The sequence below is a fragment of the Molothrus ater genome, unplaced genomic scaffold (genome assembly GCF_012460135.2).
Source record: "Molothrus ater isolate BHLD 08-10-18 breed brown headed cowbird unplaced genomic scaffold, BPBGC_Mater_1.1 matUn_MA527, whole genome shotgun sequence".
In the NCBI taxonomy this organism is placed as follows: Eukaryota; Metazoa; Chordata; class Aves; order Passeriformes; family Icteridae; genus Molothrus; species Molothrus ater.
The window spans coordinates 47,933-75,696 of NW_023416704.1; the positions used below are offsets into that span (position 1 = coordinate 47,933).

Below are 27,764 nucleotides of genomic sequence, written 5' to 3' on the forward strand. Positions count from 1 at the left end.
CCCATTGGCTTTTGTCTCCCACCAGGCCCCTGGTGAAGATCCTGGCTCTGTGTTCTCCATCCCCTCCTCGCTGGCACTGCCAGGCTGGGATGAGGAGCCCCTCAGCCTTCCCTGCTCTGGGCTGGACAAGCCCAGCTCCCTCAGCCTCTGCTCACAGCCCAAGGGCTCCAGCCCCACCTTGGAGGCCCTTCCCAGACCCTGCTCCAGCTGCCAGACATCTTTCCTGCCCTGGGCAACCCAAGCCAGGCCACAGTGACCTGGATAATCCCCGTCCTTGATGTCCTGGTCACACAGCCCTGGCCCCTTGTCCCCATGTCAGGCTCTGGGGTGGATCCTGTGGAACATCCTTTGCTGGAGGCTGTGGCTCCAGGTGGGCCGGGGGGATCCCGGGGGACAGGGACCCCGCTGGGCATGGACAGCATTGGACTTGTTGGGAGAAACTGTGAGGGGGAGCTGGGGCCGAGTGACCAACCCAGTGACCTGACACAGCCCTGCTGGGATGGCACACAGCCCCTCTGGGATGTCACAGCCTGCTCTGTGAGCTCACAGCCCATTCTCTAATGTCACACAGCTGGCCTCTGATGTCACAGCCAACTCTGTGATGTCATAGTCTGCTCTGTGATGTCACAGCCTGCTCTGTGAGCTCACAGCCCATTCTCTAATGTCACACAGCAGGTGTCTGATGTCACAGCCAACTCTGTGATGTCATAGTCTGCTCTGTGATGTCAGAATTCTGCCATGTGGTGTCACATACACAGTTTGTGATGTCACAGCTGCTCAATGACCTCACATTACCCACTCTGTGATGTCATAGCCCACTCTGTGACCTCATGTTACCAGATGATCAATTGCCTACACCAGGTGAGCTGACACCTGGAGCTTGTTCTCCACATCCCCAGGCCTATGGAAACCACACAAGGCCCATTGTGTGAGAAGGGGAACTGGAAGTTCAGCAGCCTCAGGGTCCTGCCAGCTCAGCCAGGCCCACTGGAACATTGGGGTCCACGACCACCAGGGACCACCAGAGAGACCCCCAGGACAGAAGAACACATGGGTAAAGGGGAGGGGAAATATGTCAATGATTTTGGGGAAATTATTATCATACGTATGTTTAGTCCAGGACAATCAATGAATATGTGTGCAAAATATAGAAAATAAACAGAAACTTTCCTGTACTCAGCATGCACGGCTTTGGGAGGAGCTCTCCCCTGTGCATCCAGCTGAATAAAGAATGCTGCTTCTTAATGCTACATTGGGGTTAAGGAGTTTTCTGTTTTACCAAATTTTTGGTGACACTGCCAAGGAAAGCTCTGTCTGCTGCTGTTCACACAGAGGCTGCCTGGGGCACAGTGACCATGAAATAATCAAGTTTTCAATGTCCTATGAAAGAAGAAGGGGCAGCAACAAAACTTCTACACTGGAATTAGGAAGGGCAGACTTTGGCCCTCCCCAGACTTTGGGGAGTACCAAATCAGGTACTGATGTTTTGAAGGGAAAGAGTCCTTTAAAACAAAGGGATTCAGGAAGGATGGACAAATTTCAAGAAAGTAATCTTAAGGGGGAAGGAGCAGCCTGTCCCAGTGTGCCAAAACATGATCTAGAGAGGAAAATGACTGGCCTGGCTGCCCATGCAGCTTTTCTGGGAACTCAGGGGAATAAAGGACCAGCAATGCAGGAAGTGTTTAAAGATGTCGTTAGGTTATGAAGAAAGTGATGTTAAGAAATGAAAGCTCAATTAGAATTTAACCTGGCGGCTTGTAAAAAGAATAAAAAATATTTTATAAAAAATTTTATAGCAAAAGGAGGGAGAAGGAGAACATCTACTCTTTATTGGATGCAGTTGAGAATAGAGTAACTGAAGATAAATAAAAGACAAAGCTACTTAATATCTTGTTGTCAATTTTCAATATTAGGACAGGTTGTCCTCAGGACAAGTGTTCTCCTGAGCTGGTAAATGGGCACAGGGAGCAGAACAGCCCCCTGGAATCCAGGAGGAAGCAGCTGGGGTCCTGCTGAGCCACTCAGATGCTCACAGGTGTCTATGGGATCAGATAGGATCCATCCCAGGGGGATGAGGGAGCTGTGGATGAGCTCCCCAAGCTGCTCTCCATCATTTACCATCAGTCCTGGCTCAGCAGGGAGGGCCCAGAGCACTGGAGGTGCCAGGGTGAGCCCATCCCCAGGAAGGGCTGGAAGGAGGAGCTGGGGAACTCCAGGCCTGTCAGCCTGACCTGGGTGCCCGGCAAGGTTATGGAACAGATCACCTTGAGTGCCATCACAGGGCACCCACAGGATGGCCCAGGGATCAGAGACAGCCAGCGTGGATTTCAATATCTGCATTGATGGTCTGGATGAGGGAATTGAGTCTATCATCAGCAAATTTGCAGATGACACCAAGCTGGCTGTGAGTGTGGAACTGCTGGAGGGCAGGAGGGCTCTGCACAGGGCCCTGGACAGGCTGGATCCAGGGCCCAAATCCAACAAGGTGAGGTTTAACAAGTCCCAGTGCCGGGTCCTGCACTTTGGCCACAACAACCCCTGCAGTGCTACAGACTGGGGACAGAGTGGCTGGAGAGCAGCCAGGCAGAAAGGGACCTGCAGGGACTGATGGACAGCAGGCTGGACATGAGGCAGCAGTGTGCCCAGGTGGCCAAGAAGGACAATGGCTCCTGGACTGTATCTGGAATGCTGTAGCCAGCAGGAGCAGGGCAGGGATTCTTACCCTGTGCTGGGCATGGGTTTGGCAGCACCTCGAGTGCTGTGTCCAGTTCTAGACCTCTGGGGGTGGGCATTAGGGAGAAATTTGTACCAGAAAGAGGAAAGAAAGCAAAGGAGAAGCCAAGGAAATGCTCAGGGCAGTTTGGGGGTGGCTGGCAGGCAGCCCTGGCTCTGAGCAACAGCGTCTGCAGTGGCACAGGAAACTCCCAGCTGATGGGAACAAACTTTCTGGGTGAGTGCAGAGGCCAGGACAAAGCTGAGTGGTTTCCCTGGTGTCCCGCAGGCCTTGCTGGCCCCAGGGGCTGATGGCATTTGTGCTCCCTCAGGTTCATGTCCCCACAGCAACAGCATGGGGGTGCTGCCCCTGCTGTGTGCAATGCAAACAGGGGCTGCTGAGCCAGTGCTGCCGTGTCTGTGCCTGCAAGGATGGGGCACCTGTGTGAGCTGGGGGAGAGGCCAGGGCTGCAGAGGGGGGATGTTGTTGGCAGCTGCATGAGGACGCTCTGGGACTGTGCAGCGCACTGGGGATGGATCAGCCCCTGCTCTGCTGCTCCTTCCCGTCTGCCCCAGGGCCCTTGCAGAGCCCCAGCCATGCTGTTTGCCCCCAGCCTGCCCACGGCCAGCCTGGGGCTGCTGACGGGGGTTTCTGTGCTGAGCATTGGCCTGGCCGTGTTCTTGAGAGAGCCTGGGCAAGAAGCCTGGAGCCCCCAGGGCCTGGCCTGAGGCGTCAGCGCTGCGCCAGCAGTGCCCATGGCCTGTCCCTGCTGCAGCCCCGGCACTGCCACCCCCAGGGCTGTGCCTGGCCCCGAGAGCACTCAGGCCCTGCAGCAACACCAGGGCCACCAGGGCAGTGGGGCAGGGCCACGGCAGCAGCACTGGCAACACCAAGTGCTGCTGCTGCTGCTGGGCACAGCTGCTGGGCCAGCACTGATCTGCCCCAGCTCTGCACACAGACATTGCTGCTGCAGCTCCAGAGAAGGCAACACAAGGGCATCTCTGCAGAAAACTCTGCTGGGAGATCCTTTAGTTCCTTTAAAGCCACCAAGAGTGCAGCCCCTCATTGGAACAGTCTGTGGCCATAAGGATGGTTGAGTGAAACAAAACAAGAAATGGCACAAGAAATGACATTTCTTTATGGACAATATGAAGAAAAGTAAAACAAAATAAAATAATTTCAAAAATAAAGCCAACATGTATCACAGATGACTTTTATTACAAGTGATTTACAGAAATTGGCTAGACGTTTAATGGCCCTGAAACCATCCAGTCATCAGTCTCCACACTGCAGCCTTGAGCTCCTTGTTCCTCAGGCTGTAGATGAAGGGGTTCAGGGCTGGAGGCACCACCGAGTACAGAACTGACACTGAGAGATCCAGGGATGGGGAGGAAATGGCGGGGGGCTTCAGATGAGCAAATGCTGCAGTGCTGAGGAACAAGGAGAGCACAGTCAGGTGAGGGAGGCAGGTGGAAAAGGCTTTGTGCCGTCCCTGCTCAGAGGGGATCCTCAGCACGGCTCTGAAGATCTGCACATAGGAGAAAACAATGAACACAAAACAACCAAAATTTAAACACACACTAGCAGCAATGAGCCCAAATTCCCTGAGGTAGGATTTGGAGCAGGAGAGCTTGAGGATCTGTGGGATTTCACAGAAGAACTGGCCCAGGGCATTGCCATGGCACAGGGGCAGGGAAAATGTATTGGCTGTGAGCAGTAGAGCAGTGAGAAAGGCACTGGCCCAGGCAGCTGCTGCCATGTGGGCACAAGTTCTGCTGCCCAGGAGGGTACCGTAGTGCAGGGGTTTGCAGATGGACACGTAGCGGTCGTAGCACATGATGGTCAGCAGATAAAACTCTGTTGCTGTGCAGAAAACAAAAAAAAATACTTGGGCAGCACATCCTTTGTAGGAGATGTTGCTGGTGTCCCAGAGGGAATTGTGCATGGCTTTGGGGACAGTGGTGCAGATGGAGCCCAGGTCGCTGAGGGCCAGGTTGAGCAGGAAGAAGAACATGGGCGTGTGCGGGTGGTGGCCGCAGGCTACGGCGCTGATGATGAGGCCGTTGCCCAGGAGGGCAGCCAGGGAGATGCCCAGCAAGAGGCAGAAGTGCAGGAGCTGCAGCTGCCGCGTGTCTGCCAATGCCAGCAGCAGGAAGTGCCTGATGGAGCTGCTGTTCGACATTTGCTGTGATGCCTTGGCATGGGGATCTGTAAGAAAAGTAATCATGGAATAGTTGGGTTTGGAGAGGACTTGAAATATCCCAGCACAGCCTGGGGGCACTTTCCCCCCACTGCCTGCCCAGGGCTCTGCTGCCTGGAGCTGTCCCTGCCAGCAGCTGCTTCCCTGTGTCCAGGGCTGGGCCCTGCCAGTGCTGCCAGAGCCCAGCCCAGCCCTGGGGGCTCAGCTCTGCCCTGCAGAGCCCTCCCAGCTCAGGCACTGCCCAGGGCCAGCTCTGGCTCTGCAGGCTCTGATGGCAACATCAGAACAACCCTGAGGAGGCTGGAAAAGTGACACTGATGCTGCCTCTAACAGGTCCTGTACTGATTTCTGTCACTGCCACTTTTATTCAATCTGAGAAATTTTTTTTTATTTTCCTCAGCCTGAACTGAGAGATGAATATCTATGCGCAATTTCAAATCCAGAGCAGTAGAATAAAAAAGTAGGAATTCCTCTTTTATGCAGCCCCTTTTCACTGTGCTCCCTCTATGATCTATTTAGAAATGTTCTGCAGTTAAATGCCATGCTGGGAGCAGTCCTGAACAATGCAGCATCCTCCCCACACAAGGAGAACACTTCCAAGCCTCACCAGCTGTCTCCTCCCAGCCAGATCTTGTCCCCCAGTGCTGGGAGCAGCTGCCAGGGCTGGCTGAGAGCTGTCCCTGGCAGGCAGCAGAGTCCCTGCCCCAGCACAGCGCCCTGGGCTGCAGGACCCTGCTCTGCAGGACAGCCCTGGGCACCCCTGGCTGCTCTGCACAAGAGACAAGCAGAGAATGTACTCACAGGCTCTGCAGGCATTGGGATGTTCCAGCTTGAGGAGATGGCTCCAGGAGCTGCAGCTGCATTGTCCTGCAGCCAGAGGTTCCTGTGCCAAGGGCTGGCAGTGATTGTGCCCCAGGCACTTCTCAGCCCCTTCCCAGCCCTGACTGATTGAAGCTCTCTGTGCCTCTGGGCTGTGCCCGGGCTGGCTGCAGGCAGTGCCCCAGCCCTGCTGGGCTGGCAGAAGAGCTGCTCATCAAGAGAAATGTGCTTTTGAAGCTCTTCTTGGTGACCAGGAGCTGCCTCTGTGCCAGGAGCCCAGCCCAGCTCAGCAGCACAGACACAGCACAAGGACTTTAATCAGCCTCTGGGGCTTTGTGCTCAGGCCCTGGACATCAGTCCCTGAGAGGGAGCTGAAGAAACCTCTCCAGAACTCCAAGGCAGAATCCAACTCCAAACTTTCTTGGACTTTTAATGGGTCCCATTGAGTAACACGACTGAGCAAGTGTCCCCAGGCCCCAGGCAGAGCAGAGAACTGCAGGCAGTGATGACAGGTGGGGACAAAGAGAAGCCAAGTCTGGGTGCCCTGGGGCACAGCAGGGTCTGTGCCACCAAGGGCTGGGAGGAGACACCTTGTCCTGAGGCCCTGGGGCCTCCTGGCACAGCCCCAGCCAGGCTGGGCACTGTCAGCCCCTTGTGCTGCCCTCAGCATCCCCCCCTAGCCCACATCCCAATGGCCTCAAGGATCTGCTGCAAGGAGTCCCTGGGGAGCCTTGCTCAGCAATGGCCCTGGGGGCTCCTTCATGCTCCCTGCAGGGACTGCAGGTTTTTCAAAGGACTTTGGGTTTGGCTTTTGCCTTGGAGTCTCTGAGAGGTTTGTGCAATCATGGCCTCCAATTATCTGCTGTAATTAGTCCCTGGAGAGGCTTTGTCAGTAACAACACTCAGTGGGGCTCATTAATACTTTGAGATACTCAAGGTTTTTAAGGTACTTTATAGATTTAAGAATACTTTTAGATGGTTTTAAGAATTTCCCTTCCTACACTGAGTCTCTGAGAGTTTTTTGTGCCATCATGGCCTCCAATTCTCTCCTCCAAGGAGTCCCTGAGGAGGCTGTTTTGGGTATCTTCCCCCTTTCTGTTTTACAACAAAGATGGAATTGAAGGAATTTTGTAAGACTTTCTAAAAGCATCCAAACAAACATGGGACCATTAACAACACAATAACAACAACTAAGAGTATTAATACTCCTGTTTTAGCTAGACATCATCCAACTCTTTAGTCACGTTGGATAGGAAGAGTTTATTGAACCAGTCTTTGTTTTCCACTTGAAGCTTCTTGAACCCTTCCTTCACTGCCTGAATGCTCTTGTGCATTGACTGGCTGTGGCTGGAGAGGTTCATGCAGCACATGCCCTCAGAGTCTACACAGCCATGCCCATGTGCCCAGAGTAAAAACTCTATCGCTGTTCTGCAAGGTGGCGTGTCTGATGGTCTCTGTGTCTGAGAGCAGCCACTCAATGTGAGGGAGGCAGCATTGGTTTGCTTACTTAACAGGCACCCAGGATGGTCTGATTGCCCTAAAGCTTTAGCTGCAGCCACCCAAGGTAGTCCAAATTGGGGGTGCTACCCTCCGATACCTGGATTAAAGCTTTCAAAGCCATCTCTTTGATATCATCCAATACTTCTCTGGGGATACCTGCTGCTTGATCATCTGGTAGGCTGTGTTGTCCTTCTCGAGCTAGATGGCTGATTGTCAATTCCACCCTTGCCTCATTATTAGCATAGTCTGCTATTAATTGATTTAGTAAACACTTCCATCCCCCTTCCCACAGGGTGTATTCTGTAGGCGACAACAACATGGTCATAATATACTTTAAATCATAGGGAGTTAAGACATGTGCTGTAAACATGGCCCTCATTAGGCCATTAAAACAAGTTAAGTCCTTCCTATGGTCTTTAGCTGCCCGATCCTTGATTTCCCCATTAACCAATGGCTGACACCTGGGATTCTGCCCCACTCTTTCATAACATACCAGGGCAATGAGGAGTTTCGAGGTTATTTGCCAGTCTCCTTCCTTAACTGGAGGCATGGCCCAGGGTGGAGAGGATGATTGACAGTGGGGGCGTGACCCGCAGTTGTGGAGGTGGAGTCTGGAGGTTCGTTCAGGGCGGAAGAGAAGGCTGTGGTAGCAGCAAGTGGAGGAGCCAACATGGAGGGAGGATGGTTGGAATCCTGAGCCACATTCGGGCTCCTTCTGTCTTGAGTCTCGAGGGCATGATGCTCCAAGACAGCGTGGCCATTGCCATCTTGGACCATCTTGGAAGGTCTGAGAAAGGCAGGTTTGAGGGGACGTGCCAAGTTAGGAGTGACCAACGGATTGGGTTTTCAGCACACTGCTTGCTGGTGAAGGGTCTCAAGGATGGTGTGGAAGATGGGGAGCATGCAGGGTGCAATGGGGTCACTTTTGATTGAAAGGTTGTACAATTTAACTCCCGCTGAGTCCCAAAATTCAATGGTATGGGTTTCTTAAGCAGAGGCTTCTGGAAAATTTTTAATGATCCACCTCATGATTAATTTTAATTCGTTCTTTGAAAATACTTTGTCATGATCAGTGAGAATTAAAGCATCCATATACGCTCCTTTCTACTTTGGACATCTGGCTGCCCATTTTTCTCTTTCTCTGCCTTATGGGGAAGAGCCACCGGAACACCCCAAATCAATAATGAGACATGGGTGCATAGTGTAAAAACACAGTGGCAAAATGGGCAATAAATGTCTTGCATTTCCCCAATACCACCTGCAATCCTATGCTGGTGAAACCTTCGTTTTCCCTGCTGATCCTGGGCAAGGTCCCTTGAAGCAACAATGAATCCACCGGGCCCGGCACAATCCAAAATCCCGGGGAGCCCTGGCCTATCCATCAGCTAACCCCAGCTGACGTGACTGACACAGCGTGCCCTGAGTGTCATGGTCCCTGTTCGGGCGCCAAAGGTCACAATGAAGGTGGCTGTGACAAACCTCTCTGGTTCCCTGGCTTCACGGCGAGGGTGGTGCAAATGAAAAGAAGCAGGATCAATGGAGTTGTTTAAAAGGAACTTTAATAACACAGGGTGAAAAACAATAAACATGGAGTAGTCGAGCACAGTATGAGGGGCAGGATCCTAAGACCTGAGACAAAGGGGAAGCAACAACATGTACACTTGGGGATAGAAAACTAGAACCATAACCATATAGAAGAAACAGGAAACCAATAAACCAAGGGGAGTAGAACTTGGACAAATTAGCATAACAACACTAAAGGCTTATGGGAAAACTCTCAAGCTCACCCTAAGTTAAACAAATGATTCCCAGGGCTTGAAACTCATGCCCAGTTCTTCTGGGGTAAATTCTATCTAACTCTGAGTTGCAACCAGGCTAACTCCCACACCGCTGCTTTGCTCTGGCCCCTTGGGACCATGTGGCCCAACAGAGCCACAATGATGTCCTTGGTTCCACGAGGCTCCACAGTATCACAATGGTCCCTTGGATCCATGGTGCTCTGCAGTGTCACAATGGCCCCTTCATTTCACAAGGCTCCTAAAGGTCACATTGATCTCCATAGGAAGGAAACCACAGATCCCCCATGTTTCAGGAGCTGATGAACAGCAACCACCAGAGGCCAAGGCAAGCCTGACCTGTCTGTCCTGGCAGGTTTGCTTGGAGCAACCCTTGGATATTTGAAATTATGAATGTGGAGTTCTAATTTCAGGCATTTGTGCCTGGAGAAGAGGGATGTTTTTCTGCCATAAAAAGAAAAGCAGAGAGCCCGTTCCAGTGTTTGGAAAACAGGTGAGTGCTGGCACTCAGGAATCAAAGACCAGCCAGACCTGTCTGGTCGTGGCAGCCTTTGTCTGGCAGTAATCCTTGGATACACAGAAATTTGGAGGTGGAATCCTAATTTTGGCGATGGATGCCTGAAAAAAATGGACAGTTCTTTTCCATAAAAAGAAAAGCCCAGAGCTCCAGTGCTCCGGGGCAGATGAGAGTGGCCTTCTACATTCCAAGGTCAGCCAGGCCTGTCAGGTGGCCCCTGGGAGGCCAAGGCAGCCACACCTATTTCATGTTCCCTTGCTTCCACAGGGCCCTGCAGTGTCACAATGGCTCCTTGCTTCCATGAGGCCTTGCAGTGCCACAGTGGTTCTCTGGCTTCCATGATGCCCTCAGGTGTCATAATGGCCCCTTGATTATACAAGTCCTTAAGGATCTTAATGGTCTCCATGGTTCCACAAGGCCCCACAGTGTCATAATGGTCTTTGGGTTCCTGAAGCCTGGCTGTGTCCAATGGCCCCTTGGTTCCATTGGGGCCCAGTAGTGCAACAATGATTCCCTTGGTTCCACAAGTTCCCATAGTGTCACAATGGCCCCTTCCTTCCATGAGGCCCCACAGTGTCACAATGGTCTCCATGATTCCATGGGGCCTTGCAGTGCCACAATGCTCTCCATGGATCCACAGTGCCCTGCAGGATCACAATGGCCCTTTGGCTTCATGAGGCCCTGAAATGCAGCAATGGCCTCTTGGTTCCACAAAGCCCTGCTGCTTCACACTGGCCCCTTGGCACCATGCAGCCCAGCAGAGTCACAGTGATGTCCTTGGTTCCACGAGGCCCCACAGTGTCACAGTGGCCCCTTGGATCCAGGGTACCCTGCAGGGTCACAATGTTTCCCTTGGTTCCACAAGTTCCTACAGTGTCACAGGTTCCACAAGAGCCTGCAGTGTCACCATGGCCCATTGGTTCCACAACGCTCCCCAGTGTCACAATGGTCTCCATAGGAAGGAAACAAGTGAGCCCCAGTGGTGCAGGGGCAGATGAGAGGCACTCACCAGAGGCCAAGGCTGGCCAGACTTGACTGGATGGGCAGATTTTGTGTGGGAGTAACACTTGGATATAGGGAATTTTAGATGCAGAATCCCAATTTTGGCCATGGGCACCTAGAAAAGAAAGACAGTTCTTTTCCATAGGAATGAAAGCACGGAGCCCCAGTGCTTCACAGTCAGATGGGAAGTGGCCCTTGGCATGCCAAATTCAGTGGGACCTGTCACACAGCCCCCAGGAGGCCAAACCACGCAGACCTGTTCCATGTTCCATGGACTTCATGGGTCCTAACACTGTCACAATGGTCTCCTTGATTCCATGAGGTCTGGCAATGTCACAATGGCTTCTTGGTTTCAGGAGCCCCAACAGAGTCACAAGGGTCCATTGGCCCCACGCAGCCCCGCTGTGAAACAATGGCTCCTTGTTTCTATTCAATCAATCACAATCAAACCACAGTTTGATCATTGATCCTTGCTTCCATAGGGCCCATGATTTGCACAGTGGTCTCCTTGATTCCATGATTCCTGGATTGCACAGTCTCACCATCGTTTCCTTGGATCTCCATTGTCACAACTGAGTCATGGCTCCATGAGGTTCCATAGTGTCACCGTGGTGGCTGTCAGAGGCTGGATGAGATCCATGTCCCGAGACACCTTGGGATGCTCGGAATGCCCGTGTGGGGCCAGGGCCGGGTCAGGCCTTGGTTTGTGGTGGGACAGAGCCCCGCCCCCAGCCCTGGCCTGGCAGAGCTGTCAATCACACAGCAGGGGCGGTGCTAACCCAGATCTGATTGGCCCAGCTGTCAATCAATCAATCAATCAATCACACACCAGCAGCTGGTGCCTACCCTGGCTCTGATTGGACAAGCACCTGGCAGTCCCACCCCAAGGGCAGGCCCATGAAAGCCCGGGGGGTTAAAAACCGGAGCACGAGGCCAGCCCAGGGTCTGGATCCTGCCTTCTGCTGGGGTTCTTCTGTTGGTGATGCTGGAACCTGAGAAGTTGGTGCCTATGTGTGTGTCTTTCTATGGATCTTCTGTCTTTCTGTTTTTCTCCATTTCTTCTCCTTCTAATCCTACTTACCTGGTACATTTTTGGGTAATATCACATGGTAAGGGTTAAAAGATTTTAGGTTAAATGTGTGGGAATCCAGGGCAGAGGGAATATTTCTCTGTCTGCACTGAGGGGTCCTGACCCCCAGAGAAACTCTGCCTTTAATCTTTGCCCATGGAGAGGACTTCCAGGACTTTGAAACAGATTAGAATTTTCCAAAGTGTGAAATAGGTAATAGAGAGTAGTATTCTATATCCCTTGGGTGAGAAATTTAGGTTTTGGGATTTTTAGTATGGTGTAGATAGGAAGAAAGATGCAGGAATTTGGGTGTAGTCCCTGTCTTCTTCTTCATCTACTCCATTTTCTGCAGTGTTGGTGGCACAGGGTCATCGGTCAAGGAAAGCAGAGTGCAGAGGTCATGTGGACAGTCAAGGGATGAGTTATTGGTTGATAAGTAGAAATAATGTATGTTTTAAGAATTAATTGGATGAGAAAACTTTAAAAGACCCTGAAACCATTCATTTTAGAGCCATTTTGAGGTGTTTTCCCAGCATGTTGAGCCTGGTGTGGAACGAAATGCAAAACTTTAGATAAGATAACAATAAACAAGAAGCTGAAGACTGAAAAAGTCCCATGCATCTCCTTTTACATGGCACAGAACTGCTACAGAGGGTTTCCCACATCCAGGGAGCCCCCAGAAAGGCCCAACAAAAAACAAACCTCAATGACTGGTGCCCCAACAATGTTTGTAATAAGTTGGCTTTTTTCCATAAAGTTGTTTACTCAATGGTGTTGTCTGAATGGGCCAATCATGTGAAATGTGTTGATTAAATGACCAATGAGGTCCACTTGTAGCAAACCAAGATATAAAAGAAGAGGACTGAAAAAACAGGTGACTTTTAGCCCTTAGCCTTCTGTTCTGAGTCTGTGTCATCTCTGATTCAGTGGTACCATTTGGGGATCTGTGGGGGCTATTGGGGCTCCTTTTTGCACCTTGAGACCCAACAGGAGCTTCTCTAACAAACTTTGCCTGAAGCACCCACTGTGCCCGTGACAGGAACCCCTGTGAGTGTCTGGGCCATCCCGGCTCTTTGGCAGCCTGGGGACTCCTGGGATGTCACCGTGGAGCCCCCGTGAGTGCCTGTGACAGATGGGTGCCTTTGCAGCCCAAGGTGCCCTGGGATGTCACCATGGAATGGCTGTGACTGCCTCTGACCACAGGGCTCTTTACCATCCCAGAAAGGCCTGGGAGGTCTCCATGGAGCCCCTGTCTGTGCCTGTGACATTCCAGCTCTGGAACAGCCTGGAGACTCTTGGAAAGATCCCATGGAACCCCTCTGAGGGCCCGTGACAAATCTGATCCTTAGCAGGCAACCATCACCAGCCCCCTGTTGCTATGGTCAGTTTCCATGGCAACCATCACCAGGATCCTGTTGCTATGGTCATTTTCCATGGCAACCATCACCAGAACGCTGTTGCTATGGTCAGTCCCTTGGCAGCTCCATGGAGACCCCATGCCAGGGGTGGTTGCCATGGACACCAGCTCAGGCCTGCAGCCAGAGCCCGTTGCTATGGCAACCTTTGGCAGCCCCATCCCCAGGCTGATGGGATCCCAGAAGCACAGAATTGGCTGAGCTGGGAGGGACCCATCACGATCCTCCAGTCCAACTGCTGGCCCTGCACAGGACACCCCAACAATGCCAGCCTGGGCCTGGCAGCGCTGGCCAAACGCTGCTGCAGCTCAGAGAGCCCTGGAGCTTGGACCCTTCCCTGGGGAGCCTGGCCAGGGCCCCAGCAGCCTCTGGGCAAAAACCTTTTCCTGACATCCAACCTGAGCCTGCCCCGACTCAGCTGCAGCCGCTCCCTCCACTCCTGTCCCTGGGCACCAGAGGGAAGAGGTTCCCACAGCCCCAGCCAGGGACCCGCTCCCAAGGCTGCTGCCATGGCCACCAGGGCTGCCACCAGCTGGGATGCTCGGTTTCCACGGGCCAGGCTTCAGGAATGGGATTCCCCAATTTCCTGCTCCCGCTAAAACCACGCTGCCCTCGCTGCCCTCCCGCCTCCCATGGAAAGCACAAAAGGCAAAGATCCCGGGCTGGGATAAGAACAATTTATTGGGAACAGCAACGAGGTAAAGAAGAAACAGAAACAATACTGGTAACAGAAGGGATAAGAAAAAGGATTTACAGGGAAAACTACAAGATCAATGACTGGGTCTGCCTGGCCATGTATTTCCTCCTGTCTGGAAAGGACGCCCTTCTCCTCAGGGAGAGAGAGAGTCCCTGTCCTGCCCCGGCAATGATCTGAGGTGGGAGTGAATGTAATGACAGGGCCATGGCCCGACGCTCATGTTCTTCAATCCCACATCATGTCATCGGCAGGGGCAGGAAAAGGTACAAGTGTCTTCCTAGCATGGATCAGAGGGAAATCGATCTCCCAGGGCTTTTCCCAATATAGATCCTCCAATGGGGGATGAAGCTGGAGCAGTGCATGAAGCTCCTCCTTCACTTGGGGCATTTGCAGGACTTCCCTTACTGGTGCCTCTGTTGGTGTTTGGTCAGGTCAGAGCTGTGGGTGAAGCTCTTCCCACACTGGGACACTCGTAGGGCCTCTCCCTAGTGTGGATGCGCTGGTGCCTGATGAGGGTGAAGTTGCGCTTGAAGCCCTTCCCACAGTCAGGGCAAAGGAAGGGCCTCTCCTCTGTGTGAATGCGCTCATGCAGGAAGAGATTTGAGCTGGTCTGAAACCTCTTCCCACAGGTGGGGCACTCGTAGGGTCTCTCCCCAGTGTGGATGCGCTGGTGCCTGATGAGGTGGGAGTTGCGCTTGAAGCCCTTCCTGCAATCAGGGCAGCGGAAGGGCCTCTCTTCTGTGTGAATCTGCCAGTGCCTGGAGAGATCAGAGCTTGTCCGAAACCTCTTCTGGCACTGGGGACACTCATAGGGCCTCTCCCCAGTGTGGATGTGTTGGTGGATGATGAGGGCAGAGCTGCAGCTGAAGCCCTTCCCACACTCCCCACACTCGTAGGGCCATTCCCCAGTGTGGATCATCTGGTGGCTGATCAGGGTGCTGCTCTGCCTGAAGCTCTTCCCACACTCCAAGCATTTGTGGGGCTTCTGCCCATCATGAGGCTGCTCATGGACCACCAGCTCTGAGCTCTGGCTGAAGCTCAGTCCACCTTCCTGGCTCAGGGTGGGTCTTTCCTCCTCAGAGCACTCTGGGCTGGGTTTGCAGCCCCTCCTCCTGTGGGATCTCTCGGGCTTTTCCTCTACGTTGGAATTCTGCACCGTGGAGCCACACAAAATGTCCTCTTCCATGAGGTTCTGCCACAGGGATTTGCCCTCCCTGGTCTTCATCCTCAGCTCCTTCCCTGGGGGAGGAAGGACAAGGAGAGGATGGGATTTGCCTTCGTGCCAGAGGGAAGGGGAAGGAGATCCCCCCAGTGCATCCCCGGCAGGACAGGGTTGGCAGCAGGGTTGTCCTGCAGCTGGGGTCTGTGCTGGGCTGGGAGATGGAGCAGGAGAGAGGGGGAAAGGGGCACTGACTTCCTCCCCATCTGCCTGGGTGTCCCAGGGCTCATTCCTCTTCCTCACAGCCTCCTCCTCCATTGAGTCAAGGTTTGGGAATGGGAAATCCTGTTTCGGGGACCAAACAAAGGGTGCACACATTGTCTTTTGTACAGGATTAAAGGGAAACCTGGGGGAGAGTCTAAGTCAGAATTACAATTTAATAAGAAAATGAAGATCAAGGCAATGATACAGAAACACTGCCTTAAACTGACAGAGTCAGGATATAACCTGACACCCTGTTGCTGCTCAGGGTGGTGGCAGCAGTCCCATTAAATGGTGGCTGCAGTCCTGTGGGAGTGATGAACGTGATTCTGTCCAAGCAGTGATCCTGTAGAAGGGTCTGGTCTTCCTCTGGAGGTCCAGTGGTGGTTCTGGAGCTCTTGTCCTCTGGGAATCCAGTAGGCAAGCTGCTCCTGCTGTTGCAAGGCTCACCTTATATGCAGGTAGGAATGCTTGGATCCTCCCCCTGGGCGGAGCATCCCACAATGGGAGGATGGAATTTTATCAGTCCTGCAGTGACACTCAATGGCTCATTCACAGAAGATATCTCCCCTGGAGGGCATTATCAGGGCTGAGTCATGGAAGAGATCAAGAGCACTGCCCTGCCTATTTATAGCAGTTGATGAAGATGGGGATTGAAAACATGCATTGGGTTCCATCTTATATTGCAACTTGAAACAGTGGGGGAATCCCTGCTCAGGGGGTGAACACCACCCCCCTTACCCAAACTGGCTCAGGTGTAAAACCCCCACCCCGGGAAGGCCACACACACAGGGGACAATGTCACACTTGCCCTGCTCCAGGGCAAATGGCATCTCTCTAATATTTTCTTAACCAGATTGCAAAATTATTTTGGCACAGTGAGTTCAGGGCACTGTTCTTTGACCCCAGTTGCCTTTGACAACAGCATGGTTCCTTCCTCTGAGGAGGTTGTGGGTCTCTCTGGAGGAACTCTTGGAAACTGACGCAGCTTCATCTGAGCGACCTATGGGAGAACTGATGAGGAAAATGGCTGTTGTGGGACTGGAGTGTAAAGAAAATATTTTGTTGTCCCTCCTTGAAAAGTTTGTTAAAATCACTGGAGGAAATGGATCAAATTATACCAGCAAGACTGACAAGGTTCATTCACACATGGTGAGGAACACAAGGCTGCTAAAAGTCCCACAAGAAGCCCAGCTCAAGTAGCTAAATTCCCAAATAACTACTGAATTCCCAGGCTTGGGTTTTTTGCCAAATGTGGGAATCATTATTCTCTTCATCCCTGTCACCTTTGTGATTGCTACACAGAGCTTCCACTTCCTTTTAATAATATCTGTAATGGGCCAAATTTGCACTTTTCTTTAATTGTAACCTGCCAGCAGCTGAGCTGGAGCTGTGCAGGAACCAAGGAAACTTGGAATTGCCACAGAATTGCTTCTATTGTCAGCCGGTGCTGCGGCGGCCGCGGGGCAGAGGGTTGGGAAAGGGGGGTCCGGGGTGGCAGTGGAGGAAATGCTGGGCCCGGGGGCTGAGCACAGGGCTGAGCACGCAGAGATGGTTTTGTTCTTGCTGAGCTCGCACTGAGCCAAGGCCTGTCCTGCCCCTTATTCGGCCACACTGGGGAGGGGCTGAGGGTGTGGGGGAGGTTGAAAGGGGACACAGCCAGGACAGCAGACCCCAGCTGACCCCAGGGATACCCCAGACCATAGGACATCATGATCAGTGCATGAAGTGTGGGGAACAAGGAGGAAGGGGGCACATTTGCAGTGAGGGTTTTGTCTCCCCAAGTAACAGTTAGGCAGGATTGGGCCCTGTTTCCCCAGTGGGCAGGGCCCGCACCAAAGACACAGACACCAACTTAACTTAAGGAAAAGTGTAATTTAGATAATGCAAATTTGCAAAAAATTACAAAAATATTAGGTAGGCAAAGCAAATAATCCTTAGTAAATAATTCCGAAAGAGAAGATGTTTAAATGAGTATCACACAACTGTCCATTTCTGGCTGCAGGCTCTGGAGATTCTATCTCTGCCTTCAATCAGGGTTGCATTCCCTAAAGAATCCTGGTCCCAAATCCCGCTTTCCAAGGCTGGAACAGTGTCTCAGGTTTAGCTGAGTGTGTATTCAATTACCCTCTGTTAAAGTTGGGTCAATTATCATATGTTAATTGAGCAGTTTACTTTATCTCTTCCACAAGGAATCCTCCCTCCAGGGAGATATCTTCTGTTAATGGGCCATTGAGTGTCACTGATAAAAATTCCATCATCCCATTGTGAGAAGCTCTGCCCAGAGGGAGGAGCCAAACATTCCTACCTGGATATAATCTGAGAAGGTGAACAACAGAGTCAGCCTTCTCCCACAAGATTCCCAGAAGAGCAGCTTCCAGCTCCACTGGATCCCAGAGGAAGACCAGGCCAATGGACGCCACAACTGGACCTTCAGAGGAAAACTCCACCCTTCTACAGGATCACTGCTCCAACAGAACCACACCTGTCACTGCAGGAGCACTGCAGCCACCATTTAACAGGAGTGCTACCAACACTCTGACCCACAGGGTGTCAGGTCGTATTCTTACTCTCTAAGTAGTTTTTAGTACTACTGCATTTGTATTTTTAATTTTCCTTCTGAAGAACTGTTATTCCTATTCCCATAGACTTTGCTTGACAGCCCCTTGTTTTGAAAATTATAATTCCAAGGGAAGGGATTAACATTTTCCATTTCAAGGGAGTCTCCTGCCTTCCTTAGCAGACACCTGTCTTTTCAAACTGACACGATGCCCTAGGACACCCAGGCAGGTGAGGAGGAAGTCAGTGCCCCTTTCCCCCTCTCTCCTGCTCCATCTTCCAGCCCAGCACAGACCCCGGCTGCAGGACAACCCTGCTGCCAACGCCGTCCTGCCAGGGATGCACTGGAGGAATCTCCTTCTCCCTTCCCTGTGGCATGGAGGCAAATCCCATCCTCTCCTTGTCCTTCCTCCCCCAGGGAAGAAGCTGAGGATGGAGACCAGGGAGGGCAAATCCCTGTGGCAGAACCTCATGGAAGAGGCCATTTTGAATGGCTCCACGGTGCAGAATTCCAACGTAGAGGAAAAGCCCGAGAGATCCCACAGGAGGAGCGGCTCCAAACCCAGCCCAGGGTGCTCTGAGGAGGAAAGACCCACCCTGAGCCAGGAAGGTGGGCAAAGCTTCAGCCAGAGCTCAGAGCTGGTGGTCCATGGGCAGTTTCTCAATGGGGAGAAGTCCCACAAGTGCCTGGAGTGTGGGAAGAGCTTCAGGCAGAGCAGCACCCTGATCAGCCACCAGATGATCCACACTGGGGAATGGCCCTACGAGTGTGGGGAGTGTGGGAAGGGCTTCAGCTGCAGCTCTGCCCTCATCATCCACCAACGCATCCACACTGGGGAGAGGCCCTACGAGTGTCCCCAGTGCCAGAAGAGGTTTCAGAGAAGCTCCCATCTCCTCAAGCACCTCCTCACTCAGAGGAGAGGCCCTTCCTCTGCCCTGACTGTAATGGCTTCAAGCGCAGCACCCACCTCATCAGACACCAGTGGCGCATCCACTCTGGGGAGAGGCCCTATGAGTGTCTCCAGTGTGGGAAGAGCTTCACTTTCAGCTGTAACTTGATCAGACACAAACAGAGTCATGGGTAAGAGAAGCCCTGCAAATGCCCCAGTTTCAGGAGGAGCTTCCTTCACTGCTCCAAATTCCGTCCTCCATTGGAGGGCCCACATTGGGAAGAGCCCCAGTGATCCATGTTCCCTGTGATCCATGTGAGGAAGACACCTGTCCCTTTCCCTGCCCTCCCAGTGACATGATGTGGCATTGAAAAACATGAGGGTCTGGCCATGGTCCTGTCATTACATTCACTCCCACCTCAGGTCATTGCCAGGAGCAGGAAAGGGACTCCCTCTCTCTCTCACCCCTGTGGAGAAGGGTGTCCTTTCCAGGAGGGGGAAATTGTGGCCAGGCAGACATAGTGAGTTGTGTTTTAATTTTCCCTGTAAACAGTTTTATTTACCCCTTCTGTTATCAATATTGTTGCTGTTCTGTTTGTTCCTTATCTCATTGCTGTTCCCAATAAATTGTTCTTATCCCAGGCCAAGATCTTTGCCTTTTGCGCTTTCCATGGGAGGTGGGAGGGCAGCGAGGGCAGCGCGGTTTTAGCGGGAGCGGGAAATTGGGGAATCCCATTCCTGAAGCCCGGCCCATGGAAACCGAGCATCCCAGCTGGTGCCAGCCCTGGTGGCCATGGCAACCACCCCTGGCATGGGGTCTCCATGGAGTTGTGAAGGGACTGAACACAGCAACAGGGAGCTTGGGGATGGTTGCCATGGAAACTGACCATACCAACAGGGGGCTGGTCATGGTTGCCTGCTAAGGATCAGATTTGTCACAGGCCCTCAGAGGGGCTCCATGGGGACTTTCCAAGAGTCTCCAGGCTGTTCCAGAGCTGGAATGTCACAGGCACAGACAGGGGCTCCATGGAGAGCTCCCAGGCCTTTCTGGGATGGTAAAGAGCCCTGTGGTCAGAGGCAGTCACAGCCATTCCATGGTGACATCCCAGGGCACCTTGGGCTGCAAAGGCACCGATCTGTCACAGGCACTCACGGGGGCTCCACGGTGACATCCCAGGAGTCCCCAGGCTGCCAAAGAGCTGGGATGGCCCAGACACTCACAGGGGTTCCTGTCACGGGCACAGTGGGTGCTTCAGGCAAAGTTTGTTAGAGAAGCTCCTGTTGGGTCACAAGGTGCAAAAAGGAGCCCCAATAGCCCCCACAGATCCCCAAATACCCCCAAGGACCTCCAGGATTTCTAAACTCTTTCTGTGAGAGGAGCATTGGAGCAGCTGGTTGCAATCCCAGCCTCAGACTTTTCAAGTGTTTGTGTGTAAAAAATTATCAAGGTGGAATTAAATCTTTATAGTATTTGTCCCACAGGATTAAGGAGATATTTATATAATTATCTACTATGGTAATGATTAGATAAAATTATCTTTATCAGAAATATTTACACCAAGGTATTGGAGTTGTAACATTTATATAACAATGTATTATATTATATTATATTATATTATATTATATTATATTATATTATATTATATTAAACACTGTGAAGTGATTTCAAAGCAATTTTGTGAAAGCAAAACCAGTAATTAAGCAGAGATTGATGTCAGTGACCTTGAGGGTTTCCCCACTACAGGGAGGAAACTCTACACCACCCAAGAAGGGAAATATCAGGAGATGCTGCGGTTAAGATTTGGGATGGGGCTTTTCTAGTCTGAGGTGCTGCTCTGTCAGTCGGGTGTGCCCAGGCTGGGCCAGCTCAGCAGCTCTGCAGAAGCTCTCACTGGTGTCACTTGGTTGTTCCTTTCTCTGGGGATTTTCCAGCTCTGTCTCAGCTTCAGCTCCCTCTGAGGATGTTGAACTTTGGGATGGAGGAGTCAGGCTGGTTTCAGCATTATTCACCCCAAAAGCAGCGTGACCCCCCCCTCCTTCATTTCCCACTGGGGGCTTTGCAAACGGGGCCTTGCTGGAGCTGTTGGAGCCCATTGCAGGCAGAGACTCCTGCTCCAGCAGGAACTGCCTTTCCTGTGCCATCAGCAGGGCAGGTCCCGCTGCAGGAAAAGCCCCAGGCCAGCCCCAGCACAGGGAAGGCCTCGGGCACAAGGGCAGAGTGCTGTGCTGGGAGCTGTGCCAGGGAGAGCCTGAGGCACCAAAGGCACCTTGGCAGCAGCAGCTGCTTGCAGGCCATGGCCAGAAGCCTCCCTTGGCAGCCCGGCCTGGTGGCCACCACTGCACATCTGCTGCCTCAGGGCTCATTCCTGGCTGGCCTCTGAAAAGCCACTTCTGCTCCAGGAGCCTGACTGGGAAGCCATTGGCCCCAGCACCTTGGGGACAAGATATCAATGACAAAACTCTTCATGCCAGCAGAGCCAAGGCAGGGCCAGAGGAAAGGGCAGAGCCAGGCCCAGGGGACAGGGCTGCCATGGTGATGGCTGTGAGGGCACTGCCCCTGCAGCAGCCTGGCTGCCCTCAGCAGACATTCTGGCCAGAAGCGTTGTGAGGGCACCCAGCACATGAGAGAACCCACACTGCAGGAATTCTGTCACTGGGGATGATAGGGTTTCACTGGGTCAGGTTGCAGAAAGCTCCTGCTCTTGGACAATTCCTGCGGTGGGGAATCCACTTCTCTGAAAAAAATAGCTGCAGTTTCGTGCCACTGTCATAATTGTAAAATATTTCCTCCTTCTAACTAATGTAAATCCACCCTCATTCAGTTTAGAGATATTGACCCTTGATCTGTCACTGCAAGATTTGGGAGAAAATAACTCTGATCACTATTTTTCCATTTTCAAAGACTTTGGAGAGGACCCATAAATCTCCCAAGATGGGGTTTGGAGGCCTCATCATAAAACCAGCAAGGAGAGGCTGAGGGCTCTGGGCTCAGTGGAGTGGAGACTGAGGACAGAACAGGAGTAGCCTGGGAGGGATGGAAGGGTGGTTTCAGAGCGGCTGGAGCTTTTCTTCCTAGTGGGAATGAGCCTGAAGAAGACATAATAGCACCAAGGGCAGCTGGGGAGGTCCAGAGTGGACACCAGGAGAAAGGAATTTCCCTGCCAGGGCAGGGCTGTGGTGCAGCATGTCCCCCAGCAGGAGCCTGGAGCAGCTCAAGGCTTTGTGTGGGCAGGTAGAGGCAGGCAGGAGGCAGAGCTGTCAGCAAAGGACGGGGCCAGCCAGGTGGGGCAGCCGGGGGATGCCGACAGCCTGCAGGGACAGAGGCGCAGGTTTGCTCAGCACCAGAGACACCTTTGCCATGCTTGTCCCCACCTGTCATCACTGCCACCAGTGTTCTGCTCTACCTGGAACCTGGGGACACTTTCTCAGTCCTGTCCCTCAGAAGGATCTATTTAGAGTATGAGAAACTTCAGTGTTTCACTCTCTTTTTGAATCCCTGAGAAGTTCTTTGAGCACACTCTAAGGACTGAGTCTGATGCAAAGAGCACCAAAGCCCCAGAGGGTCATTACAGTCCTTGTGCTGTGTCTGTGCTGCTGAGCTGGGCTGGGCTCCTGGCCCAGAGGCAGCTCCTGGCAAGGGCAGCAGAGCTGCAGAGAGACAGCTCTGGCCAGGAGCAGCTCCTGTGCACAGCCCAGCAGGGCTGGGGCACTGCCAGGGCCCCTCAGGGACACCAGCAGGGCACAGACAGAGCTCCCAGGGGCTCAGCACTGGCAGGGGCTGTGGCATGTCCCAGAGGGGGCTGTGTCACAGCAGCTCCTCTGTGGCTGTGTCATGGAGGCACAGAGCAGCTGTGATGTCAGCAACGGGCTGTGTGACATCACAGAGTGGGTTGTGTGAGGTCACAGATTGGGCTATGACATCACAGAGTTTGTTGTGTGACGTCAATGAGCAGCTATGGCATCATAGAGGGGACTGTGTGACATCACAGAGCAGGCTGTGACATGATGACGTGGCTGTATGACATCATAGAGGGGGCTGTGAGGTCAAAGTGTGTGCTGTGACCTTACAGAGTGGCAGTATGACATCACAGAGAGGGCTTTGTGACATCACTGAGGGGGTTGTGACAGCTGTCTGTGACATCACACAGCTGTCTGTGACATCATAGAGTAGCGTGTGACGCCATAGAGCAGATCCTGCCATCATAGAGGAAGGAACTCTGACATCAGAGAATGAGTTGTGACATCACTGCCTGGCTGTAAAATCATAGAGCAGGTTGTGACATCACAAAACAGACAGTGACATCACATGATGGCTTTGTGATTTCACAGTGTCTTCTGTGACATCACAGAGCAGATGTATCACATCACAGAGTGACATCAAAGGGGACTGTGTAACATGCTAGAGGAGTCAGTGTGACATCACCAGATGTTGTATGACATCACAAGGGTTGTGACATCATAGGAAGATTGTGTGATGTCATGGGGTCGTTTTAAATCACACGGGGGTCTTTGTGACATCACTGGGGCTGTGTGACATCACAGGGGCTGTGTGAGGTCACTGGGGAGGTCACTCTGCCCCGCCCCCCCTCACAGTTCCCCCCAGAGCAGTCCAACCCTGCTCGTGCACAGCGGGGTCCCCTGTCCCCCCGGGGTCCCCCCGCCCCGGGCGCCACAGCCTCCCCCAGAGGATGTTCCACGAGATCAACCCCAGAGCCTGACACGGGGACGGGGAGCCGGGGCCCTGGGGGTGGCACAGGGGGACAGGGACCCCCCAGCAGCGTCCCCGTGTCACCAGGCCCAGAGCCTGGGCCAGGGCTCCTTCACCCTGGTACCAACGAGGCCTTGAGAGCACTGGAAAAGTCCCCAGCAAGAGATCAGCAAAAACCAGATTGAATATTAAGGGACAGCAGCACAAAGTTCCTTGGCAAGAGTTACTCTGCTCCTGACTGGACACTTCAGGCACACCAAGGAAACAAAGAAACAACAAAACCAAAGAAAATCCAGGCAATCAAACCAGAAATGAACCAACAACTGTCCTTCTGTGTGTGTGTGTGACACAAGGACAGTGAGGGCAAGGATAAAAGGAATACAGCCTAGAAGCTTAATAGAGCTCAAACTTAACAGGACTTTACTTATACCTTAACCTTAAGTGATCCTGTCAACTTCACAATTTAGCAAAAGAACGGCACTTAACACTATTTCACCTAACTTAAAACCTTATTTAGCAATATAACTGAGGAATAACACTTAACAATATTCAACTTAGGCTATAAGTTATATTAAAGATAACAACTTAGCAAATGAACAACTCCTAGCAGCATTAATATTAGCTTAGGCCTCATGGTGTAATCTTACCCCAAGGCCTGACTGACTCATCTATCCAAGACACTCAAGCCCCTCAGAGAGCAGCATTTCTGCCACATTTCCCCAGCACAGGCACTCCTGTGTGCACACAGACACAAAGAGTCAGTGCAAGGCACCTGGGAGAAATTCCCCTCAGGGCAGGAGATGCTCCCTGTGGATCCTTTGGCATCTCCCCAGCGGGTGAAGGGCTGAGCCTGGAGGAGTGGGGGGATCGGCCCAGGCTCTGTCGTTGTTGGGGATCCCCGAGTGCAGCAAACGGGAGAGTTCCCAGCTGGGAGAGGCCCCACTCAGAGGGAGTCGCTGGCCCAGGAGAGCTCCAAGGGCTCCTTTTGGAGCGCTGTTTGCAGGGCCCCAAGAGAGGGGCTTCAGTCCCAGCAATGTTTCATCCTGGCCACACTTGGCATCAATAGCTTTCTTTGGCAGTGTGAGAACAGGGATGTTGTGCCACTGAGGGAACAAAACCAGCTCCCAGGGCTGCTCCTACAGAAAGCAGGAGCTGGTTGGGCAGCAGCAGTGCCTGGAGCAGACAGTGTTTGTGATGAGCTGCAGAGGAGCTGAGCCCAGGGGCTGTTGGCCAAGGCCGAGGCCCAAGGAGCATTTCTCAGCTGTCAGGGTGGCCTGAGAAGGGGAGGGGGAAATGCAGCAGCACAGGGCCTATGGAACCAAGGGAGCATTGTGACACTGTGGGGCCCTGTGAGACCAAGGGACCATCGTGACACTGTGGGGCCTGGTGAGACCAAGGGACCATTGTGACACTGAGGGGCCTCGTGAAACCAAAATGCCTTTGTGACACTGCAGGGCTTTATGGAACCAAAGGTCCATTGTGATATTGTGGAACCTCGTGTCATCAGGGGTCCATTGTGACACTGGGAACCAAAGGAGACCATTGTGACACTGCAGGGTTGCGTGGAAACTTGGGACCATTGTGACATTGTGGAACCCCATTCGACCAAGGGTTCATTGTGACACTGAAGGGCTGCATGGAACCAAAGCTCCAGGGTGACACAGAGGGGCCTCCTGTCATCAATGGTCCATTGTGACACTGTGGAGCCAAAGGAGACCATTGTGACACTGCAAACCCCCAGGGTCCAAGGTCCATTGTGACTTTGCAGGGCTCATGGAACAGAGGAGTCACGTGACATTGTGGGGCCTGGGGAACCACGGAGACCATTGTGACACTGCAAGGCCTCATGGCATCATTGGGACCATTGTGACACTGCAGGGCCTTATGAAACCTTGGGGCCACTGTGACATTGTAGAACCCAATCGCAGGAAGGGTCTATTGTGACACTGCTGGACCCAATGGAATCAAGTCACCATTATGACACTGCGGGGCCCCATGGGTCCAAGGAGCCTTTGTGACACTATGGGGGCCATAAAACCAAAAGAACATGGAACAGGTCTGGCTGGCTTGGCCCCCCAGGGACCACCTGACTGGTTCAGCTGACCTTGGCAAATTGAGGGTCTCTTCTCATCTGCTGCTGAAACACTGGGGCTCTGTGCTTTCCTTCCCAATGGAAAAGAACTGTCCTGCTTCACCAGATGCCCATGGCCGAGATTGGGCTTGCACCTCCACAATTCCCTAAAAGCAAAGACTGCTCCTGGACAAAATCTGCCATTCCTGACAAGTCTGGCTGGCCTTGGCCTAGTGAAGCTCTCACCTGCCTTCTAAACACAGGAGCTCTGTGCTTCCCTTCCTATGGAAAATAATTTTCCTTCTCATCCAGATGCCCATGGCCAGAATTGGGATTTCACCTGCAACATTGCCTTACTGTAAAAGACTGGAGGAGATTGTTGGCTCAAAGCAACAGCCTAACACCACTGGAATCCAGGAGTTGGTAGCTGTGTGTCTGATTCCCTATATCTTTCCTACTTCCACTTCTTGTAAAATTTTGAGTAACTTAAAATGGAACTGCCTTAGAGATTGTGAATTAGAATGGCAAAAATTAATGCTTTCAGAAATGTTTTCTGTTTATTGAATATCATATTAAACCCTTTGTCAACCTTACTCTGATTTTCTAAAGTTGCCAGTAAAGGCTTTTTGGTTATTTTCAGCTCCTGAGAATCTCTTATTGGTATTTCTCCAGTACATGCAACTCTGGGTACAGAAACAATTGTAATTCCTTTAAATGTCTCCTTAAGGGAGTTTTTTGGTGAATGGGAGTCAGGGCTTGTGTGTCCTGCTTGGCCCAGCCCAGGCAGGTCTTTCCCAGCCACATTCCACACTCCATTGCCCAGCTGGAGCTGCTGGTGCCTGAGTTGTGCTGCCCCAGCCCCAGGGACGCTCTCCTTGTCTGCCCATTCCCCCACGGTCTCTGGGCAGGGATGGCCTCAGTGGGGGCTGCTGACATCCTCAGCAACTTGGAGGCTGCTGCTGAATTTCCCTGCTCCAGAGGCTTGTTCAGCCTTCAGCTCTTCAGTGCAGGAATTCAGTGTCCCAGGACTCATGAACATTCAGAACACCTTAACAAGCCAAGCCTCTGGGAATAATTTGATTTTAATTTTCAAATCCTTTGTGGTTAAGTACATCTCAGTAGTGCATTCAAACTGAATACATGATATTTAAAAAGACAGCGAGAAAACATTTTTTAGGTCCTGTTTAGTTTTGTTTTCCTGTTAATTCATTGACATGTGCAATCTCCAATTGACACTGAATCCAGGTACCTCCTCATGCAGTTTGAGTAGAGATGAAAATCAAGACCCTTCATGGCTGACAATCAATCAGACTCTGTCCCTACCCCCACCCCACCATTTCTCCCGCCAAACCCTCCCTGCCCCGATTCTGCCCAGATTTGCTCTTTGCACACACGAGTCACAGGCTGAAGTCAGGAGCTCCCTCCATGCCCAGAGGGAGGAAAAGAGAGAAAGGGGATGAAGAGCTCTCCTGTGCAGAGACAAGGTCCAAGTGCAGCCCCTGCAGTGGGAACCACAACTCATCAGGTTTGTGTCCTTTGGGCTCAGGGCCTGGTGACACTCAGAGGCACAGAAAGGTTTCTTGCCAACAAACACAAGTTTAACATTTGAACAGTTTAAGAACCATCACAGCTCTTCCCTCAGCTCTCTGGGATGTCCCAGCAGGATCTGACATTTCCCCCATCCTCAAGGGATTTCTGTACTGGAACAGTTTTAGATAAAGACATAAGAAAAGGTAATTCTGTGATAGATATAAACACAATTATGATGTTGACTAAGGTCATATTTATTTGAATATCAGAAAGATTGGGAAACTCCCTGAAGTTCAAAGCAGGAACCCAGTCAGTTGAGAGGCACTTGAATCACCAGAGAGCATCTGGAGGAAGAAATCTGGGAGCAGTGGGAAGGACAAAGATCCAGTATTTCTAGTGAAGAGATATACACAGAGAGGACCATTTAAACAGGAGAGCTGGTAACACCTGAAGGAAAAAGGAGATGATGTAATACACAGATTATTGGAGACTCAAGCAGAGGGGAAGATCAGTATTTCTTCTCCTGCCATCAGTGTACTTCCAGAAAAATCCTATTCCTGGTTGGAAAATTTTGCCCTGTCTTAAGAGTACTCAAATGACCCAGATAATGAAAATGTGCTTGCATATTATGAAATTTACAAGTATGAAAACCTGTGCCCCTTTCCAGTCAGACATCAATTGTGTGCCCATGAACAGGCAGTGCCACTTGTGCCCTGAGGTGCCCAGCTGGGATTGGATCTCTCCGAGAGCACCTGGGGAGAGCAGAGCACCTTGCAAGCTGCAGGTCCCTGACAGCTCCGCAGGGCTCCTGTCCCATCAACATCTGCTCTGCTCCAGTCTGAAACAGGGCCCAGCATG

At 52.1% G+C, this 27,764-nt stretch overlaps 1 protein-coding gene across 1 annotated transcript in view; it reads right to left on the minus strand.

The window, feature by feature from the left end:
* Positions 1-14,785, minus strand: part of LOC118701225 (zinc finger protein 420-like) — a gene marked incomplete at its 5' end in the record, with an annotated part of 56,364 nt that extends 41,579 nt beyond the window's left edge. The window contains one exon of the mRNA XM_036405853.1: positions 14,189-14,785. Coding sequence (XP_036261746.1) covers positions 14,189-14,785 — 597 coding nt within the window. The remainder of the gene's footprint in view (positions 1-14,188) is intronic.
* Between the last annotated feature and the right edge of the window lie 12,979 nt (positions 14,786-27,764).